Source organism: Ambystoma mexicanum, chromosome 9 (assembly GCF_040938575.1).
Source record: "Ambystoma mexicanum isolate Mex_15411 chromosome 9, UKY_AmexF1_1, whole genome shotgun sequence".
In the NCBI taxonomy this organism is placed as follows: domain Eukaryota; kingdom Metazoa; phylum Chordata; class Amphibia; order Caudata; family Ambystomatidae; genus Ambystoma; species Ambystoma mexicanum.
This window is the reverse complement of record NC_090931.1, coordinates 963,205,247-963,224,606: the sequence shown is the minus strand read 5'-3', so window position 1 is coordinate 963,224,606 and position 19,360 is coordinate 963,205,247. Positions and strand designations below refer to the sequence as shown.

Sequence of the window (19,360 nt, the reverse complement as noted above, 5' to 3'; positions counted from 1 at the left end):
TCCCTTCTAGCCAGTTGGCGAGACGTTGATGGCGGTCCTTCATGGTCCGCTCCGACATGTTGCCGCAAAACGCACAGTCCTTCTCCACGTGCGTCTTGTCCTCATGTAGGCAGTAAAGACAAAAAGAGTGTTTGTCCTCCTTGAAGACATTCTGCAGCTGGCATCCAGGGCAGACCCTGAACAGCTTTCCGGGCGTCGAGCTTCCCTTCTCCTGGGCCACGGCCGGGCCTGAGAAACTTCTGGAGTCCTCCAAAAGCATAGCTCGACGAAATCTTCACCCTTGAGGGGCGCAGACGAATCCGAAACGGGTCCCCGTTGATCGGATGGAGAGTCGGTGGAGCTTGAGGCTCTATTGACCGAAAAAACGAAGTTTTTGAGAAAAAAACGTGAAAAAATAGCACTAACGCTCGAGAGCAATAGCATGAGGATCCCAACACATGTACGTGCGGTACAAATCTGAAGATGGCTGCCAGAGGCGGTGCTTAGGTAGAGGGCAGTCATTGGCTGTGGTCAGTATGACGCAGAGACCAGTGATTGGTTATTACTACGAAAGACAGATCAGAAACGAAACTGATACTGGTTTTTTCTTTACCGAGGATTCCCAGCCTGACGACGGGGAATATTCATGAGCATGTGAATCCATGCCAGACCCCATGCTGGAGAACTTTATCCTAGTGGCTTCCCATTCCTCTGGGGTGGAGTACTGTGTGGCAAATGTTACGTGTGAAGTTGCTTCCAGGGAGTCTTTGGGACAGTGAGAACTCTTCTTTGAAGAGGAAGGTAAGTGGTGGTGAGAGGAACTGCTCAGTGAGTGAGACCACCTGTGGTGCTGTTTCTTCTGTTACTTTCGGGCTGTGGACCGTTCTACTGACCTCTTCTCAGCGTCCTTCGACCTCGACCAAGATCTCTTCTCTTCGTCCCTTTCCTAGTTTAGCCGCCCACTACCAGAGGGCCTTCGGTTGCAGTATTAGGCATGACACAAATCATGGGGATTGTGTTCCTCCCCCAGACAGCACAGATACATCCTGTGGGGGTCGGAAATGGACATCTGCTGACCATAATCCAGGCAGGGTTTTAAACTAGAGGCCTTTGCGGGATTAGGCATTTTTGCACAAAAACAAAGTAACAGTGTTCCAGAAGTAAAATGCGTGGAAAGAAAAAACTGGGGTCACCGGTGTAGTGCATCAATTTATAATGGCCCCAATGTCATGTTCATTGTGGGGCACACAGAGCCATTGGGCAGAACCAGCACAGTGCCACACTGCAGCCCCAAGTGGCAGAAATGTTTGACCATCCGCTGTGCTGGGGATAGAATATCACAGATTATGAACCTTCGGGAGGAAGGAATTTATTAGAAAGCTCAAGCGTTTAATCCATCAACTTTTACTTTCTTCGCGTGTCATAACCAATCCCTGTGGACTGTGTGGCGAATACCCCCGCCAGTGCCTAGAAGTTGTGGATTGGGTGGTTACAGAGCCAGGTGCTGCCACCCGCCATGTAGTGCTGGACATAGAGGAGGTACACAATGCTTTGTCTGGACCACTCCAGCTTACCCAAGGACAAAGACAGGGTACTGCCACCTAAATCCAATCCATTGTGCCTCTTACAACTTAAGGAGTTTTTACATATGCAGAGTGAGCTGGTGCCCCAATATTCCTTTATGTGGGGACCCCTTTCCCATTTTGTGGCGTTTTGAATATGGAAAAATATGAGAAGCCTTCATCCAAATCAGGGAGCATTGGTGGCAGCTCTCAAACAGAAGGGGCGTTGGAGCAAGGGTGGCAGTTTAAATGTCAGTTGCAGCACAAAGGCAGTCCCCTCAGTGTCACCCAAACACGGTGTATGATAATCAAGATGACGTGGCATACAACAGAGGAGTTTCAGGGTCCCCAGCTTAACTCTCAGACATCGGTCAGACTCTACCGAACACAATTGCAAAAATCATCACAGGTGGGTCAAGACGAGATCATGCCACTGTCCGCCTTCGTCAACTCCACTGGCTCTCAGTTAAGGACTGCATTACCCTTCAAGACCTTTGCACATCGTAACTCTATAGGGTAATCCCACTGTATCTACATTTGTTCTTTATCTAGCACACATAAACTGTTGGCTATTCCTACACATACATTTTCTACGAGGGGAGGGTGCTCCTTGGCTGCAACCGCAGCCAGACCCTGGCACTCCCTCTCCAACCATCTATGCCAGGAGGCCAACTATCTTAAATTCAGATCTGCACTAAAAACCTGCTTGTTCTAGATCTTCCACCAAGTTCTCACTCATCACAACATGAGCGGCTTTATGCACAAGGGCTCTGGCGCTATATAAAAGACCCAATGCCAATACCAACACAGTGCAGGAGAACCTCCGAGTACACCAATCACATTGCAGATGCACTGAATACGCACTGATATCCCAACTCCAAGTACAGACAACCAAACTAGAGGGGCCTAGCTTTTATTAAAGGATGGGGGGACATTGGAGTGGTGTGTGGGTGATCAGCGTTGGCAAGCATGGAGCTTGGGGAGTTAATGGCAGAGGAAGGTGCTGGAATAGACGCAGAGGAACAATAGTTTTTGGAGGACAGAAGAGGGAGAAGAGATGTACCTATGAGAAACACAGCTGGGCTTGGGGAGAGAGGAAGTTGAGAAGTGAAAGAGGAGGAAGGAGGTTGAAGGGAGAAGGAGGAAAGAGGAGACTGAAAAGAAAATGGATGAGATTGAAGAGAGAGGGGACAAACGGGGTTGAGATGAAGAAAGAGCAGATTAGAAGCAGAAGGATGAAAGAGGGGGCTGATGGAAGAGGTGAGGAATACCCTAGAGGGGAGTGTGGCGAATAAGAAGAAGGACTCAGACTAAGATGAGCCAGGTTTAACATATTAATTTAAATAAAAATAAAAACTTTTTTCTAACTCTACGGCTATGAGGGAAGTTCTTATTAGTTAACTAGTTCCTACCACTTAAGAAAAATATAACAGAAAAGGGAGGCTGGAGCAATAGCCTCTCTCTTCGGCTTCTGCCTGGCCCAATCACTTGGATCTCTTTCACTAGGTTTTAAAAGTTAATCAGTTTCTTGTAACAAAATTCACAACCTTTCTGCAGGTTCTGTATGCTAAAGCTTACTTCCATACAGTTCCGTCTTTCCAGGAAGAAAAGGTTTTCTTAATACAATTCCACCATTTCTGACTTGATACTTGACAATGTTCTTGTTTCGGAACCCTCCGGGTGTGTGTGCTTTTGGTTGTTGTATTTTTATCCTTTGTTGTTTTTGTTTTTTCTCTCTCTCTCTGTCTCTCTCTGTCTCTCTCATTTCCTGGGCTCCCCAAAGTCCTCTGGCACTTTGACAGGCTGACTTTATCGGGGCCTTGGTTGGGTGTATGCCTGTCCTGGTTATCTTAGCTCCAGTAACCCTTGAGGTTTTCCCAGCCTCTTCTTCAATATTCTCGATTTCTCAGGGCTCTCCAAAGCCCTCTGGCTCTCTGATAGGCTTGCTTTAGCTCAACTTAAATAGGGTGTTTGCCCGCTCTGGTTTATCTGGCTCCCCTAACGTTTGGGACTTTCTAAAGCCTCGAATATGAATGTCTTTCGCTTTCTCAGCGATCTCCAAAAACCTCTGATAGGATTTCTTTAGCTTTATTTTGGTAGGGCATCTGCCCGCTCGGATTTATCTGGTTCCCATAACCCTTAAGGCTTTCCCAGCCTCGAACATCAATGCCCCCCCCCCCTTCTGGAACGTTTGCTTCCCTTCCGCTGCTCGGCTCAGAAACTAATGCACATCTCGTGCGGAGCTCGGGGATCCGGTCTCTCCAGTTAACAGGCCCCAGACCCAGCATGGCTTCTGTGCGGTCGCACCACCATGCAACATGGTCTCTTTGCCATTCACGTCTCTTTCTCAATCTTGCCTTCTACGCCAGTCAGGGCCGCAGCGTTCCGGTGTCTCAAGAGATGTATTCGCTCTCCACGTTACAACTGGCTCTGAGGTCTAGAATGGATCCGCCCGCCCCTCCAGGACTACTTCCCATAGAAGCTCGCCTCTGCGTAGGATTCTCTTTCCTCGATTTGAAGTTCCTTGTGGTTTTATGTACGTCATCACAAACAAAAGGGGTGTGTGGGTCCTCTGACTGTGGTGTTCAGGCTTATGCCTGAACACCACGGTCAAAGAGGACCCACACACCCCTTTGCTCTTAGCTTAATCCAGCATTACCTAATGCCAAAGAGATTAAAGAAAAGCCACTATTCTGTGAATCTAAAACAGTGTTAACAACAGTCTTTCTGATTCCCATGTAGGCAGATAATGTGTTCTGGACATAGAGTCCTTGTCTCCTAGGGAGGGACTTTCTGAGTGGGATCACCTCCCTAGCCTCAACGGGTGTGGCTTCCCTTTGGGGAGAAGGGGCGAATAGCCCAGATTTGTCACAGGAGGTTGGAGGAGACCTTCAGAAAAAGGAACCAACCATACTAAACAAGAGGTTAAAATGAGCAGCAGAAAGACTGGACAGGGTACAGTATTACTAGGGAGGTGTGGAGGACCACCACCGGATAAGTGAGAAGGTGGCAAGAAAAATAGGGGAAGGTGTGTGGTGGATGGCATAGAGAATTGGCGTGGATAGGAAATCCCACAGGAAGAACATTGTGTGAACAGCTGGGGAAGGTTATGAGATATCTCAATGAGGAGGGTATTTGTAAGGCAGGTGGAAAGGAGGCTGAAGACAAGGGGAGTGTAGTTTAGAAAAGCGGCAGGGTGGGCAGAGTGGAGGGAGGTGAATCCTATCCTAAATAAGCATGGATGGCCATGGGAGAGTTGGTGGGCATGGGAGAGTTGAAGGTATGAGGTAGTGGCGGAGAGACAGGTTAGAAAGGAAAAGACAGGAGGAGTAGGAGGGATTCTGGTGTAGGTGGAACATTAGAATGGAGATCTGGAAGCAAGGGTAGGACGTCAACACAGCGTTTCAAAAAGGGCAGAGGGCAAGCCCCTGGTTAAGCTCAGATTTCCTACCTCTATAGGTTCAATTGACAGCTGCCCTGCAATGCGCTTACCTTGTTTCAGCCTAATGTGTGGGCACACATAGGGCTCGGAGGCCAAGGACAGAGGCCACCCCAACTTTCTGGATGAGAATACACAACTGGAGTTTAACAGTCAAGAAAAAGTGAGAGAAAACTGAAAATACCAAGCCTGTGAATCCACCCTCTATTCTGGGAAGGGCATACAGATTGGGCAATACAGTGGAGACTTGAACTCTGAAAGCAAAAGGAGGCCATTGTGGGGTGTCAGAAATGTGAGGCGGACAACTTTGTGTAGGTTTTTTTAGAAGATGCCATTTTCTTAACTCAAACGGTTGGATAAACGCCTCACTATCCCTTACCCTCACAAGGATTTCTTTGCCTAAAATAAACTAAAGGAAACACTAACAAAAGGTTTCTGTCTCTCACACATACAATAACTCAACAAGGTAATATATGGCAGTTCAAAAGCAACAACTATAATAGTTAAATTAACAATATAACAACTGTCTCTCCTTATAAGCTGGATGAACTCCCCTTCCCCAGATTCAAGTAGTATTCTGTTCAACAGTTCCAAATGAATAAGGAAATCATGCCTTGTAACAAAGTTCCTACACAGTAGTTCTTTGGGATTCCAACCTGATGACAAAAGTTCCAACACCTGAGAATTGTTCGACAAAGGTTCTTTCTGTTCCACTTGTAATAGTAAGAACTCAAACAATCTTCTTCGCTTCAACCAAGAACGCTTCCTTAGTTCATCAACATAACTTGTCTTTGTCAGGCTTGCTCTATAGCAACATATTTGTTTAGAAACAATTATATACTTCAGAAGCAGTTTATATAAGACTTTCTTCAGCTATGAAAGTTTTTAAAGATGATTCGTTAAGACCAATTCACATCACTTCATCAACTTCCACCTGGTTTAGTTATATGCCAGGACTACTGCTTCAATTACACCTGGTTTACTCCCATGCCAGGCCTACTACTTCCAAGTTCTCTGTTCAGGTATACTCCCCTACCCGAACAGGATAAAGTGTTATTGCAATCTCTGATCTGGTATACTTCCCTGCCGGGTCAACAAATTGCAAACAAGTGCCTCTGTGGTTGAGATCAGCTTACAACAACTTTGCAAAGTCTCTTGCTTCACAACACCAGGGTTTAAGCAACTCTTCACGGAAGGCAATATTCACATTGTTGTTCTTTATTACATTTGTGTGACTTCCAAAGCCTCTGCAAGTTATGTTCCTCTCCTTCCGAATAACGTTTAACAGAAGGGCAGCCTTCTTGCCACTTTGGTTTCCCAACTTCTTCATCAACCAAATAATTATATGATCTTAGTCTGCTTTTTCCTTGGCTTTTGCAACGTGGGTTATACAAGTTTATGTTATGCACTCCTTTAAACATGGGCAATGCACTTTACAATTCCAGGCCTTTCATTTGTACCCTTCTGACTTTGGCAATGTTTGTTGGTTTAAATTGCTGTGCTTTACATTTCTTTTGGCATGGGTAATGGTAGTTTGCAATGGGTTCTGAAATTCTTGCCTCTTCTTGTGGCCGCGTCTTCAAAAAACTTGTATGCTTAAAATTACAGTTAATTGATCTCATAAAAAAATGTTCAATCTGCTTTCTGTCAGTTCGGTATTCAAAATTGCATCCTTTCGGGTTTCCATCTCTGCGCATTCTGGTGTTAAAGTGCCTGCTCTGAGCATGCGAGTGGTTACAGAGCGCTGCACTGTCACAACAACTTTGTGAGCTCACCGGGTATGGCGTGCGCGTCCATTTCCCTCTTTGTTCCCAGGTCTTCTGTCTCAGCTGCTCCTCGCATTCTGGTAAGCTGCTGCTTCCAGTCTGCCGCTGCCCAGGCCACTTGCACACACAGCTTCCTCTGCTTCAAAGGCTCTCCGTTGCTCGCCTGCCAACAGAGACAGTCTTGCTAAGGGGGAAGCTTTTTAAACTTTTTCTTACCTCTGCACAGTCCAGGTCTCTAGGGCGAAGCTTCCTTCTTCGACACTTCCCACTGTGCGACCTATTCAATTAAGGCTTCTAGAGGTGATGACCCTCTCAGTACCAGCTACTGCTCGACACTGGTAGCAGCATCATCTCTTTCCTCCAGTTTCTGCTTCTGCTGCAATGTGGAGAGTTCACAATTCCTCCACCTAAGACTATTGCTCTGCTACGTCTTCCTTCTCCCGGCCTTCACTTGAAGGGGGCCCTTCAAGCCTCCCAGTGTCCATCAGGTGTGGGTCAATTCCATTAATAAGTTGCACCTTGCAACCTTCTTCCTCTGCTGCCCTCTTCTTCGTGCCAGTAACTTGGGGATTATGGGACTTGAGTCCTTAATGTTCAAATTCATTTTTCTAAGGCAAAAGTTGTTTTCATGCTCATTTCTTTTCCTAATAATATTCCTTAAGGGAATATAACCATGATAATTTGACGGACTTGGCTTTACATAGAAATAATGATTTTAACAGTCTAAATTGGTATTATTTTCAGACTTTTCTTTACCATTCCTTTGGGGTCTAGGGGAGCATCACACTTTAGGAGTCTCCCGGTTTTTAAAAGGGGTTTAATTTCTTCCAGTGCCTAAGGATCTATGAATGTTGTCACCCACTTCAGGAAGTTCAACTTGGGAAGTTAAAAGCGCTCTCTGACAACAAGCCATTACAGATTTTCATATCATTGACCTTTCTTCCCTGGAGGATGATGAATACTGCGTCTCACCCAACGGAGTCCTCTTAATCCCTTGGGCCCTTTCTCCACGCAGGTGATCCTCCCGAAGTAACACCACCCCCAAGGTCAGGATGAGAAAGCTCCTGCCTTTCCCTGGCCACCTGGGAGGAGACTTTATGTAGGGTCTTTGTGAGGACTCTGCAGGATTCATCACACCATCTTGTTTGAACCTTTATGTTGTGTTTTTAGTAGCATCAACCCTGTATCACTAATTAACAAAAACCTTGTTAAAGTACATCTCCCTGTGTCAGACTCTGGTTGTTCCCATTGCTTTGTTGCAACGGACTACCCTAAAACGTCCAGTGATGCAATAGCCCGATAGTTACTTTAGTCCTAAATTGGATACCTGACAAAATTACTTGCAACTATTTTCACTAAAACAAAGCAGCTTGTACAGCTTGTTGATACGCTGTCAAACAAATAGCTTATACTTCAAGGTCTCATGCATTCCTCGCACTCAAGTCAAAACGTCACTCTTATGAAATGGTGTCAGCATGACTGAGGGCCTCATCATAGCCTTGACTTGACGGTATCCAGGCAGTAATTACACCAGGAAACCGCCAAAGCAATTAGCGTTAACGCTACGCCAGATCCCGAGAAGTGATAAGGTTGCAATTCCCTAGTTTTATAGAGCCCATAGGACTTTAGGGGGATTTTTGGCGCCATTACAGCTGGCAGTAACAGCGCTGGTGGTAATAGCAACGAAAACAGGCAGCAAGCTGGAGATTTACCTCCAGCTCAGAGCTGGAGTTAATTCTCCAGCTTTCCACCCAAACTCAGGATTGGGCGGAGCGGTAATGTAGCGGTAATAGTTACCACTGCATTGTGTCTGCTGCGCCCAACCCCGGATGAGGCCTTATGTACGCTACATGCCCTCTTCTACAATGCTCTGCTGCACCTTATAATAATTCCCAGATAGGTCCATACATTGGGCAAATAACTCCTAAGCTATATCAAATTCAAAAGGGGTATTCTTTTAAGTAATGATAAGATTATTTTTCTATGTGCTACTGTCAAAATGGCAGCAGCTTGTAGCACTATAAATAACAACCTTACTAGAATCCAATTGGATGGTACTCACTTAGTTGAGCTACTAAGGAGAGTGGAAGGATGAGTCAACACCTGCATACTTCTCAACTCACAAGCTTTAGGCAGGTGTCCCCACCATGGATCAGTTTACTCACCCAAGTCCTTTATCCATCCACACAATTCAATGGGATCTCTGATGCCAAAATGAAAATAGTGTGTTTTTGTCCCACTGTGGGGATTTAAAAGGTGGATAAAGAGGCACCTGTGGGATTTAAATGACTGGCAGTAGTTTTTACAAAGATGTCTGCTACAGGTGCATCTTCAGCTTAGCAAAAATCCACAAAAAGCATAAATCGAACACATTCATAATTGTGAAATATGCTTATAAACGTACCCGTAATGATTCCATGTATGATTTATGACAGTCAATGTGTAACGTATGACCACACGTTTGCACATAAACCCCTCCTTCCCAGCCGATTGATACTGCTTGGAGACAGGAGCTCTATGGACAAAATTATCGAAACAAAAATGGGTTTAAGGTGCATTTGCATATGCAAACAATATGGCATTCTACAAGTGACCTAGTCTGCATGTTTTACAAATATACAAGACAAAAATCATCCCCAATCTGTGTGTTTAAAGCTTTTTAATGAACTTTCTACAAAAAAACATTGGGCAAATAAAGCGCCTACAAAGTAACTCTCTGACAACAGAATTCGAGTCAACAGATATTTAGTCATATGCTAAATTTAATTATATCTTTGTATTTATTTTATATAAAGCACAGGGGTCCGAGAAAACAAGATGGGTAAATGAACAAGACAATCCCGGAGTGGTGGCAATTCAGGGAAGGTGGATCCTGAGTCACACCTAGGAATAATGTAAAAAACTGGGTTTTCATTTCTGTTCTGAACTGTATGCGCGTTGAAGTGTTCCAGGTTGCAACTGGTATGGTATTCCAGTATGCTAGGGCATAGCAGGAGAAAGATGGTTTTCTGATCTTCTCCCCGTGTGCCAGTTTTATTTCAAACCTTGCAACGGTCTGGTTCCTGGAGGAGTGTGTGCCATCGGAGCTGGTACGATCTGTAGGGAGGTGTTTGAGCAGGGTTTTCCTTTTATGCGAAACAGGTGATTTTGAAGAGAATCCTGGCCGGGATCCTGGCCAATATAAGTCATGAAACATGGGGCTGGTGTGGTTGAATTTATTGGCACTTGGTATGAGGTGTGACACAGTGTGATGGACCACCTACAGAATCGCTAGGTGTAAGGCAGGGAGTCCAGCGACCAGGACATTTCCCCCATCAATATCTGCAATCACAAGGCCCAATACTGCAGTCCAGAAGTCTGGTGATGGGAGGAAGGGCAGTGTGAGCAGATACCAGGCAGTCTGTGCCCTGATGTTAATATGTTGCAGGAAGGAGATTCTATTGTCTAAGGATGAACCTGATGGATTTGGCAGCAGGGACAAATAGTGGTGTGAACCCACCGAAGTGCATATCGTTCAGCTTTATTTGGATAATTTCCTGTTTGGGTGGGTGACCAAGGCAAAACAATTCTGTTTTGGTTGGCTAGAGCTTTAGGTATGCACTTGCCATCAACATATGAATGGTGGCAAGCTATCCCAGGATGTGTTTGATGTTGTGGGGCAAGTTCACTCCGAGATACAGGTAGGTATAATACTCGCTGTGTTAAATCCCCCGGATAATGTCCTGTAGCCATGGACCTCCGACCCGATGTATGCTATTGTAAAGGATGGAAGAACTCAACATGGAAAATGGTGCACATGTCGCGCCTTGAAACACTTGTGTATAGGCGCGTTACAAATACCATATCATATCATATCATATCACCAGTTTTTCAAATGAAGTTCCTGTTTCTTAAGCAAGCGCAGCAGATATAGTCAAAAAGATGGCCGTACATTCCTAAATGATCGCCATAGGTTACATCACATTTGCATCTAACAAGTGTTTAGCTAAATGCATAGATATTTACTGTTGCCCAAGAATGTGCACATAGATCAGAAAAAGCTTAGAGCCCTTCTCTCCCCACCTGCTTCCCGCCAATAAGCACATGGAGCCACTACGATCTAAATGAGCAGCATACTGCAATCTACCAGGATTAGACATCCTGACCCCTGAGCTGCCTTCCAGTCTATTGGTGAGCATATTCTGAGCTTCCATACCTTTGAAAGCAACATCATCTGTGTGATTCCAACATCCGTCTCCTCTCAGAGAATCCGGATCAGCTGTTTTTCAACAATTGCCTGATCCCAAGATGGCTGGCGCAATGCGGCCCCACACTGAGGCCGTTTACCGTTGCTAAGCAACAGGCCTCCTTTTGAAACCTGAAGCCGGCCGCTGACAAAGGCCGATGAATAAGGCCTTGTTTTGGACCTGTTGCGTTTGTTTGCTATACCTCATACAAGTACACTAGTAGGTAACCTGTACTCACTATCCCTCCCTCTCGTTCCCCTGAATACTGCCCACTTCTGCCAGAAATAATCACAGCATAATTTTGCCGACATCGAACTACCGGCACGACTGACTGCTCGCCTACCATTGCTAATTACCTTTGCTAGATCCGCCGGTGTGCTTTGCAACCCACTGCCTTCTACCAACTGTCGCATTATTCCTGGTAATCTTTACTGTAACCCGCATGTCTGCGGTTTTTCTCATGCCTGATAGCCAACTATACATGTACGTATATTGCTGCATTCGTGATTGCTACTTGATCTGCCACTGTGTGACCCCTATCTAGGCATCGCGGAAGTCACACACCGGCCCTGCTGGGATAGGGACCTTGCATTTGTCATTTAGGCATATGTGTAAACATATCGTGCCTTCTACATTGACACCCTGGATGCGCATATTAGGCATCTTTGTACAACAATTTGGTTTTGTGCAAATGGATTCCCTATTATTTCGAAATAGACATCGTTTAGACTTACCCTGTATTTTCTGCTTAATCGACATACTGTGCTCACATATAAGGCCGGCAGGATAGCTCAGCGGCAGCGTGCGCGTCTTGGATGCAAGACGACACGAAGACAACAGGTTCGATCCCCGGGTCCGCGCTTAGAAACCTCTGGGTGTTTAAGGGCATTATAAATACGTAACTGAGACAAAAAAAAAAAATAACAATTACGCATCTAAGAAAAACAAACAATTCCTGTAACAGCGCCTCAATGCCTGCGGTTTGTGTGAGCGCTCTATAAGTGTAAAAAATAAATAAAATAAAAATAAAAGGCATCTCTGAAATCATACCCGTTTTATGTTTAAAGTGGCACCTGGTAAGTGTAAACTAGTCATCCCCAACCATATTTATACTATGCAATTTTCTCCTAAATGGGTTTAATTTTAAACTGAATAATTGTATGATCAGCTATAGTAGCACATTGGGCACATTGCCTCATCATCTCCGACCGATTAACGTGAGTATTGCACTCTACCCAATATGCACCATCCGCCCATTTCTGGCCTGCTCTCGCCCAACACCCACCCATGTCGCGTATTTATATTATTGCGACATCCTTTACTCTCGCCCTGTATCGTGTCCGTCCCGATCGGCCTCATCCCCTGCAGCACACTGCCACAAGCACAACTCTGTGCACCCGAAAGTCACAATATCCAAGACTCCACCTTGCGCACCCGAAGCTACACCACGAACAGCCCAGGTTTCGACTGCACAAACAACCTTTGCTAACTAAGCTAAACTTCTTCAGATCATCTGTGCACGCCCAGCCCACTGCCAGCAACTCGAACTTGCCTATTACGTCTAACTGTGCTCTGCTAGCCCATTGTTAGCAATTTTAACTTGCCTATTATGCCCAACTGTGCTCCGCTAGCCCATTGTTAGTAATTTGAACTTGCCTATTATGCCCAACTGTGTTCCCCTAGCCTACTATTAGTAATTCTAACTCGCCTATTATGCCTGTGTTCCTCCAGCCTTTTGTTAGCAACTTGAACTTGCCTATTATACCTAACCGTGTTCCGCTAGCCCATAATTTGAACTAGCCTACTATGTCCAATTGTGTCTTCCGAGCCCACAGGTAGCAGCCCAAGCTAGCCACCTAGGCCTAACTGTGTATCTCTACCCTACTGGCAGGAATCTCAACCTGTTTGCCAAATCTATACTACCATCACACCCCTGGTAGCATCGCGCTACACTTGACTATCCCATACTCCACTGTGTCACTATGTACGTGACATCCATATATAGAGTCCTACTTAGGGCCATCCTAGACCTGATCTCTCTGACTTGGACCTCAAGCCTATACCGCCTTCCCATATCCTACTTAACTATGACAGATCAACCACCAAAATTCATGGCTGTCCCATTGATGCCACTACTACCTGGTAACTTGAGCCATGCACGGATGTCATCCTGCATCGCGCACTTCTAGGACCCACACAAAATGGACAGGCCATGCAGTCCCGCCACTAGAAACCTAAGACTCCGCTCTAGGCTTCCTAAATTATTCAAACCTCTCGCCAGAGCTACCACCACCTCTAACACTAGAAAAGCATGCCCAGTAACCAAAACCACCCTACCAAATCATCCTCTACTGAAGAGATGCCAGCAGATCAAACCTTTTCTTCCCCAGAACGAATCCAATAACCAGACCCCATTAAATGCCCCCACAGGAAATAATGCTCCTCACCTCAAAGGGGCCTTAATAAATGCCCGCTCCATAATGGCACACGCCATAGAGATAGCTTTCCTGGCCTTAGGCTAGCTGTCCCTGAGGACTACACAATTCTCAGAGCAGACAGAACTGAGGCTCGCGGAGGAGGCATAGCTATAATAGGCAAAACCAACTTAGCCATGAGACTAGCCCCATCACCTGATTTAAAATATTGGGAATCCCTGATCGCCAAATTACCGATCTCCGGCTCCAAAACTCTCACCATTAATTTACTATACAGACCTCCCCGTCCCCATTGGATCATTCGAGGAGGACCTTACCACCATCCTCTCCCGACAATTTAAAAACCACGTCATAAATCCTTCTTCTAGGTGACTTCAACTTGGGGTTCAAAGACCCTAAGGACCAGCAAGCAGCACTAATCACTGACACTCTTGCTGAACTAGGTTTTAATCAAAGAGCAACTTGCCGCACCCACAACAAAGGAAGAACCCTTGATTGGGTGGCAGACTACAACTGTAGTGCTTTCATTACATATATCACACCACAATCTTGTACTGACCACCACCTCCTAGCATTCTCACTTGAAGCCATAACACCTACCACTAAAAACAACCCATCGGCCCCCTCTATACCCACCCAGTACTGTCTGACAAACTTGTACCCTTAATACTACCTACACTAAACGCCCTACCAGAGTCCACCAACCCCTCCACCCTAGTCGACAAATACAACAAAATAATGTCTGAAGCCTTAGACTCCATTGCCCTGCTAAAGTCGAGAAAGAGCAAACCTAAAATGCACCTGAACACTTGGTTCTCTCATGTCAAATCACTGCGTCTAAAAAAAAGAAAAAGCGAAGCTATATGGCGACACCTTCCATCGAATGACAACAAGTCCAACCTTAACCGCATATCTCCCCACTATAAGAAAAATACTCCTAGCTAAACAAGAATCCTACAACACGAGAATCTTTCAAGCTAACTCAAGCATAAAAGAACTGTTGATAATTCTCAAAGAAATCGAAACTGCGTGAAGGACAAAAACGGGTGCACTAGCATACAAAAAGCCTCATCTAACAAAGTAGCATCCCTCCAGGATAAGATTGCCAATAAAAAAAAAAAACCTTCACAACTCAGCACGACCACGCCCTCACACAAACCCTTACACCGCTTGTTAGGGAGAATTCTCTGTTTAGGATGAATTTCCTAACCTAGTGAGTCCCCCAGCAGCTTTGCTGGATTTTTGGGGTTTATTTTTTTTACTCCTGCCAAGAGTGAGACTCTTTTACCCTCACTCTTGGACATGATTTGAGTGTGTTTCTTTGAATCTAGATGTGTTCAATGGGCTATGGGGTCTTTTACTCCATAGGGTTTCATGTGTTTTTGTGATGTGTGTTACACAGCACCCTCCGTGAAGTAACACAGGGGTGTCATAGTGACCCCCCAGTATAGACTCCATACCCTGGGACTGACTACTGTCTCCCAGGGCATGTAAAGTCACCATTGACTTTACTAGTCTTAAATTCTGAACAGAACCAGTACAAACCATCATATTGTGGACGTACTGGCTGGGGCAATTCGATCGCCCCAGGGTCTGTTAGTCGAGGGGGCACGTCTCCGTCCCCCCTGATCGAGTTTTGGCTGGTGGCAGTGGATACTACTTTTTATATTCAACCGCGAATATTTTCCTATGGGATTTCCCATTGTTTTAGGCTACTATCTTTATTTAATTATTTACGGTAGCCTCGAACATACTGCCGGTTTATTTAATTAATATTAATTCTCCGGTTGGTATTTTTTGCCAAAACTGGATTCTAAAATGGCATTTGTGTTCTCTTCTGTGACTCCAACCCAAGTCGAGCCCTTTGTTCCACTTTTTGGCGGGCTTCTCCACAGAAGCCCTCCAAAGTGGTGCCACTATGTCTGGGGTACTTAGGAGGGGTGGAGGGGAATTTAGGCACCCTGGACTGAGTTGCCTAGGCAACTCACGTCGCACTCTGTCCTGATTGGCCCAAGTGGTGAGCTGGCCGGCTCACCACTTAGCATGTTTGAGTGACAGCTAGGCTGAGTGAATGGGGGTTTGCTGCATAAAAGCAGGGCTTTGGGGACTGGAACTTCAGACGTCGCCACAGGACCTAAGAATCCGACAAAGGAGAAGCTGAGCCGACCTGCCACGACACCACCACCGGTGGAGCCCTGCTGGACTGCCTCACCACTTTCCCAACGACAGAGGAGATCTCCCGCCGGAGAGTCTTCTTCCTTTGACTGGTGGGGATAACCAGTTTCACTGTCTTTTCGCTTTCCCGACGTATCTCGTGGCCGCCTTGCCCGTGCCAAGCACCCCGGCAACCGGGATACCACGTTTTACCACGACCGCGAGACAAAGGTACCACCTTTAACCGGAAAACTCTGCGGCTGGTTTCTTCCCTGGTAGTGCAACGACCTTCATCTTTCCTCCAAGTCGAGATCTTCTCTTCCCCTGGAAGACAACGCAACTTGCACCCACTACCAGGAACAACTGCCACCGCTGGAGGATCCTTCCCACTTAAGGTACCGTGTCCCGCCTGGCTTCCCTTGCGACCGACTGTACGGGGTAGATTTAGCCCCCCGCTTTCGAACCTGGGTTAGCCTGGGACACCCTGGCTAAACTTTTCTAAGCCTCTCTAAACTATTTTCCGAACCCTCTGCAAGACTTTCTAAGCCTAGTGTAATTGTGTGATCTTGGGCGCATGTGTGCTCTGCTCTCTCTAAGAGTGGGCCCAGCCTTTGGACTTTGGCTCACCAGCGACATTTTGCTCTCTGCCTTGCCAACAGTGTTCTGGAATCATAGAGTGGTGTACCCCTTCATATTCTGTCTTTTTCCCTCCCCTTTTTCACAAACTTATTATAGTGCAATCTAGTTAAGCGCTCACCTCTGTATGAAAATAAGTGGTGTTTTACTGTGATTTTCTAATAGGGAAAAAGGGGTGTATATATCATAATAGTAACTGTGTTTAGAATATTTTACAATAAGAGTGCTGGAGTGTTTCAATTGTGTGTTTTTAAATAAATAATTATATACTTTGATACCAAAAGCTCTGGTCAGTGTTTGTATTAATGTATCAGAGTGCCTATTGAGTATACTTTGCATACTGTCTAACTCTTCTTGAGGGAAGTCTGACTGCTCAGCCACAGCTACCAGGTAAATCTGGGTGGTACGGACTGCTACCAAGTGGGTTTACTGCCAACACCTGTAGTCTTAAATCTTTTGCAGTGGTCCCTAAGGGAACTGCTGTCAGGTACTGTCAAGATACAGTGGCATATTCTCAATTACATTGGGTCTAGGGAGATTTAGTATAGAAAGGTTTTGGGAAGTTATTATGGAGTTTAATTTTAAAACAGCCAATTTTGCCCTTAACATTCATTGTAGTCTATGGAGAATGCCCCAAGCCAAGATGGAGGTCCTCAGTCTAAATTCTAATTGGCTGGTGATTGTTTATAGGGAAGACAGTGAACATTCTAAACTGCCTTTCATCGTCTTTGCCCAGCTGAGAGGTCATGTACTAAGCTGCTCCTGCTTAACTTGTTCAGGGGTTTCAAGTTTCAAGGAGTCGAGCAGATTCTTTGGAATGTAAACAGGAATCTTTACGGAGTTCGTTTTGGCACAGGACAGGAGTAAGAAGATTTCGAGTTGCCTAAGAAAATAAGTTTCCAAGACTCTTCACAAGATAAGTTCTTTTAAAACACAAAACTCTTTTTCTAATGTCATTGTTGAAGAGTTAAATTGATTTTCAAGTTCATATGAAAACATGTATTAAGAACGGTAGTGCTGTCGTTTGTTTTGCTTTGCTACGCTATGTTTTTCTATCAAGCGCATGGTTTTTCCATTAACAGAAGCCTGCGTGTGAAAGTCTTCGCTTGAGAATCTAGCGCAAGCTCTTATGTGTCACGTGATACTATAGCGCGTGTGATTTTTCTACCCGCGGTTGGTTTTCAGCGCGTGTGCGTTTACTCGCATCTTGGATAAAGCGTGTGTGTATTTTTCCCACGGGATGGACATTATCGCGTGTGCTTTTTATTCGCTCCTTGGATAAGCGCGTGTGGATTTTTCCTGCGGTTTAGACTTCAGCGCGTGTGCGTTTACTCGCTCCTTGGATAAGCGCGTATGGATTTTTCCCGCGGTTTAGACTTCAGCGCGTGTGCGTTTACTCGCTACTTGGATAAAGCGCGTGTGGATTTTTCCCGCGGGATGGACTTTATCGCGTGTACGTTCTACACTCAGTTTGGATTTTTATGCGTGTGCAAGATATTTCCACGTGAAATTTTTCGTCGCAAGTTTCAAGAACAGTTTAAAAGTAAAGACACTCTAAAAATAATAAGAAGAAATATAAGAACTCTCCAGAAACACTAGAACTTCCATTTACTTTTAATGAACTTAAGACTGTTCAAGCTTCTTGAGTTTTTAGAAGATGATCTGCAAAGTTAATTTCACATTCATGGACCTACTGAGAAGGCTGAATGATCGTTGAGATTCAAGTCAACTAGTAAGGAAGGCTAGTCAGCTTATCACTTCTCTGGGCATTCTGTAGAGAAGTTCCAGGTATGGTTTTTACTTTATTTGGTAGAGGACATTGAGAATTAAGGTTAGTATAGTACTCAATGAATAACAAGGTATATTATATGTTTATGTTTTACTACAGGTGAAGAACCAGCTAGTCTATAGCTTCCAGCCTGGTGTTTGTTAATTTGTCCCTTCCCCCTTTCCCCTGGAAGTGAGGTAAACTGAGCAGTTTCTAGTATCAGCTCAGAGTGCCACATTTTGGGTGGATTGTCGGGGGCTCAGCAGCTTCCGCAGACACCAGGATCTCAGCCTGACAACTGCACAGGTTTCTGCCTAACACCGCTTCAGCTTCTCCAAAGTGTCCATCATAGAGGTTGAAAAAGTCATCCTCACCCTCAAACCATCGAACTGCCAAGGTAACCCATGCCCTGCCCAAATTATTAAAGACGCTGCGAGAGATCTATCCCCTTTCATCTCCAAGCTAATTAAGGCATCCTTCTCCACTGGCACTATCCCTAGCAACCTTAAGGAGTCCTGGGTACTCCCACTCCTTAAAAAGCAAACAAACACTAGACCCCTCCATACCCACAAACTACAAACCCATCACCACAGTTCCCTTCCTGCTCAAAATCTTAGATGGGATTGCATACCTCCAAATACAGCAGTAACTAGAACAAAATCATCTTTTAGGAGTCCGCCAGTCAGGCTTCATGCCTCAACACGGGACCGAAACAGCACTGACACCTTAAGGCCCAAATCGACTTACTGGGAGACAATGGAAAAACCGCCCTGCTACTATTACTTGACCTCTCAGCGGTGTTCGATTTGGTAGACCATAAAGTCCTCTGTAACCACCTGGACTCGGCTGCGCACTTCTCGCAAGAAGCAATAGGCTGGATATAATCCTTCCTGAATAATAGGACCATACATGTCTTTTCACCCTCAGCATCTGCCGACCCTATTTCTATCACCTGTGGGGTGCCTCAAGGCTCTTGTGTCTCCCCGACCATGTACAACATTTTCACGAAGCCCCGTGATCTCAACGGTCTTGGTATCACCTACACCAACTATGCAGATGATACACAGATCCTCTTACCACTGACAGGAGATTATGACAAGGATTTGGCCTTGGTGAATAGAGTGTTCCTCATCATCCAGGCATGGACAGCCACCCATGGTCTATGCCTGAATGATGATAAAACAGAGCTCATAATCCTCTGCACCACCCCCAATATGAAAAAACTGGGCCACAACTAAACCAGCTTCAATATTGATGGCAATACTATCAAAGTTTCCAAAGAGGTTAAAACACTAGCTTTCTACCTAGACGCCACCCTCTCCTTCACCAAACAGGTCAACTCCATGGCCGCTGCCACAGCTTACACCTGCGAGCTAATTAGAGCTTTCCACGCAC

At 45.4% G+C, this 19,360-nt stretch overlaps 1 protein-coding gene across 5 annotated transcripts in view; it reads right to left on the bottom strand.

Annotated features, from left to right (window-relative positions):
* The window catches only part of UBR3 (ubiquitin protein ligase E3 component n-recognin 3), a 2,710,065-nt gene that overhangs the window by 1,034,586 nt on the left and 1,656,119 nt on the right, over nt 1–19,360 (bottom strand). For all 5 annotated transcript variants that reach the window (XM_069616177.1, XM_069616176.1, XM_069616178.1 and 2 more), the window contains one exon: nt 9,151–9,261. In XM_069616177.1, the coding sequence (XP_069472278.1) occupies nt 9,151–9,261 (111 nt within the window). The remainder of the gene's footprint in view (nt 1–9,150; nt 9,262–19,360) is intronic.